This window comes from Macrobrachium nipponense, chromosome 6 (genome assembly GCF_015104395.2).
Source record: "Macrobrachium nipponense isolate FS-2020 chromosome 6, ASM1510439v2, whole genome shotgun sequence".
NCBI lineage: Eukaryota > Metazoa > Arthropoda > Malacostraca > Decapoda > Palaemonidae > Macrobrachium > Macrobrachium nipponense.
This window is the reverse complement of record NC_061108.1, coordinates 17,887,684-17,891,220: the sequence shown is the minus strand read 5'-3', so window position 1 is coordinate 17,891,220 and position 3,537 is coordinate 17,887,684. Positions and strand designations below refer to the sequence as shown.

The following is a 3,537-nucleotide window of genomic DNA, read 5'->3' as shown; positions in this document are numbered from 1 at the left end:
AATCGTTTTCTAAGCATTTGAGGTGACCAGCGTATCACAGGAATGTATCATTTTGGTCTTCGCTAGATTTTTCCGTTCATTGTTGATAATCTTTCCTTCGCGGATTCTTCTGCTCCAGGAGGTTCATCTTCCAGTGGTCGTTGACCTTCGGGATTCCAGTAGTAACCGCTTGTGTTCTTTCTCTCCCCCTTTTTTTCATCAATGACCCACCCATAGTTGTATGGGGCCTTTCCCTCCCTCTATCACTCCCCTCTCTGGATCGTTGTATATATAAGAGGAAGTGACCACAGAAGCGTCACTCGAAATCGTCTCTTCAACGTCAAGAGAAGTTCTGCCTGCTTTGTCAAATCCAGCGTTCCAGATTGCATTCGCCATGAAGGTGGTGAGTATCTTTTAGAGTTCCTGAATTTGTGAATTTTATTCACATGCTAATTTAGTTAAAACGGCATTTCTTAAGGTAGTTGCTCTGTTAGCCTGATTTTCCGTCTTTGGAAACTCATAACGAACTTATTTGTGAAATACATCTAGTTAACAAAAATGTTTAGAAATGCAACCCTTGCATTAAAGCTTGATGCAAAGAAATTGGCCAACATCAAAAACAGTAAAGCATTATGCTATGATTCCGTAAAATATTTCCGTGAAATTTTTCAATCCCGTCATATACGACATTCTGATTCCAACTTAAGATGACTGTCATTACCAGTATGCGTTGCCGACCAATTTATATTATTACCATCTAACTTACCCACAACCATGAGAAGGATAAACATACAATGTAGGTGTTCCATTTGACTGACTGGTAATATGGATCTACGTCTCTTTCTTTAATAGAATAAACCTAAATTTCCATTAAAGGTTCAGGAACTTAGGGTAAATCAGAAATGCAGAGTATCAGAAGCCATGAAGCTGCTGGCATCACGATTTGGAAATTGGTAGTTCTTGAGATTCCATTAAGGTTTCAGTAAACTAAAGGTAAAACTGGCATGTAGATTATTAGAAGCCTTCGTGATCACCTTGACATCATAATTTGGAAATAGTTTGCAATCATTTAAGATACAAAGTTCTTTCCTGGAAAGGCTAGACGCTAATCCTCTGAATAATGCTAATGCTTGTGACTTAACACCTTCATTCTAGTTCTTGTTTATATGGACGCGGAAAGGTTTCATTTTTCCCTTTTTCTATAGGTTTGAAAGTCATTTTCTTTAACCTACTGATCATTCCTCAGCAATATCGTCTGTTTTAAGATATTCTTGTTCTTTCTGAAAACATGCTTAAAGCTATCATGTTGTTAATGATTTTCTCTGATTCAACATCCATTATTCGCTATCTCCTTAGATGATATAAATTCTGATTAATGATATGCACTCTTACTGAGATGAATGAATAATGTTATTGAATATTAGATCTATTAGAAAGAAATCATCCCTTTCTCTCTTCCTCTCACTCTCTCTATCTCTCTCTCTCTCTCTCTCTCTCTCTCTCTCTCTCTCTCTCTCTGTATATATATATATATATATATATATATATATATATATATATATATATGTGTGTGTGTGTGTGTGTGTGTGTGTGTGTGTGTGTGTGTGTGCGCGCGCGCTTGATGGCGCGTGCTACTCTGGTCTGGATGCCGGCGCCGCCCTCCCTTACCTATCCCGCCCCCACCCAATGCGGACAAGCAAGAAAGAACCACTCTGATTAGATTATTATTATTATATATATGCATATACTATGTAGAATCTACTGGTCATTTTGACCAGATACTCGAATTAGCGATTTTTTGGATACGCTTGTCACAACAAAGCCTTAAGATCCAAGTTCAAAGAAATATGAAGAAATGATGTGGTCCGGTAGTAGTATTATGGTATCACAGGTTCGTTTCCCGCTACCGAACGTCATAATTTCTTCAGCTTTCTTTGAACTTGGATCTTATGGCTTTATAGTGACAAGCGTAGCCTAAAAGCCACATAGAATTCGAGAAGTTAAGAGGCCATTATGGCTATTATAATTACACACACACACACACACACACACACGCTATAAATGCCGCATAACTATTTGTGTAGAAAACTAAAAACTTTTTTCTATGTCCCAACAGTATCATAGGTACAATATTTCAAAATAAATATCCCAAAGCAATTAATTATTTAGAAAAAATAACCAGTTACGATTCTGCCTATTTTAGAAAATATTCAGCAGGTGATATTTTGTGAAGCCACGTAAATACCTATCTACCTTTCATTGTATTAATTTGTCTATCTATATACACGTATACACACACACACACACACACACACACACACACATATATATATATATATCTTTATATATATATATATATATATATATATATATATGTAATATAAACATAAATATATGTATATATGTTACTGGCTCCGTCGTATTTACAAACGAGCCACAGAGTTGTAATTTTGGTTCGCATAGCAAACTTCGTTGGGTATATCTCTCTCCATCTCAGTTATGTCTCCGTTAAACTGTGAAGATATTCTCTTAACTTGATATTCATTTCTTACTTCTTTCGTGGTTAGAGGGTAAGTCGTGGAAACAAAATATATATATACGTGTATATATACTATATACATATATATTATATGTACACATATATACTACAATCATCATACATATTTGTAGCTACTACGCTATTAAAAAACCTCATTCTCCCCTTTCCTATCATAAGAATTTATCTAGCCGTATATATATATATATATATATATATATATATATATATATATATATATATATATATATATATATATATATATATATATTATATATATATATATATATACACGACAAAGACATCAAATATCGTCATTCTTGTTTTCCCCTCCGCCGACAGACTTTGTCTCTCCTCGTCCTGTGCGTCGTCCTCTTGGGACTCTGCCTGGCATATCCTTTCCCTGATGCTGAAGCCGTAGCCGAAGCCGATCCTCACAAGAAGCGCTACGGAGGCTACGGAGGCTACGGAAGCTATGGAAGCCGCGGAAGATACTCAGGAGGAGGCTACACAGGATACGCCTACGGCGGCAGAGGACCAATCTCAAACTACAGAATCGGCAACGGCTCCGGAATTCCTCTCGGTCACGTCTATATGGGCTGAAGGACAACAACTGGACCAACTCGTACCACACGATGGCCAGATGTGTCTCCTATAACAACTGGACTTTCTTTGTTATCCCATCGTCATAGAAGATCCGTACAATGATCTCTTTTTCTTATTGTTATTGTTTTTGTTTTTGTTACATTACTGTATACTAACTTAAGAACTGAATAAAATTTACACAAATTTATACGATTTTCACTTAGGCCTTCCCTGATATATTTGAGACGACACCACAGTCCATGTATTATTCTCTTTCGTTCCTACCACCATCATGAGAATTTCCGTATCTGACGAAAGAAAGAAAATAGGGAAGAAGCAAATACGCCATCATGTAAGGTGAGTGACAAACAAGAAATGTGAATGACTAAGTCTCCATAAGAGATTTGTGACCAGTATCCTGTCTTGACTTGCTCTAC

The 3,537-nt window shown here is 36.6% G+C and overlaps 1 protein-coding gene across 1 annotated transcript; it reads left to right on the top strand.

Annotated features, from left to right (window-relative positions):
* The first annotated feature begins 373 nt into the window (after positions 1-373).
* Positions 374-3,118, top strand: LOC135216445 (neuropeptide-like protein 29). Its single transcript, XM_064251814.1, has 2 exons — positions 374-382; positions 2,858-3,118. Exons 1-2 carry the CDS (start codon positions 374-376, stop codon positions 3,116-3,118), a joined length of 270 nt encoding a protein of 89 aa, XP_064107884.1.
* Positions 3,119-3,537: the final 419 nt, after the last annotated feature.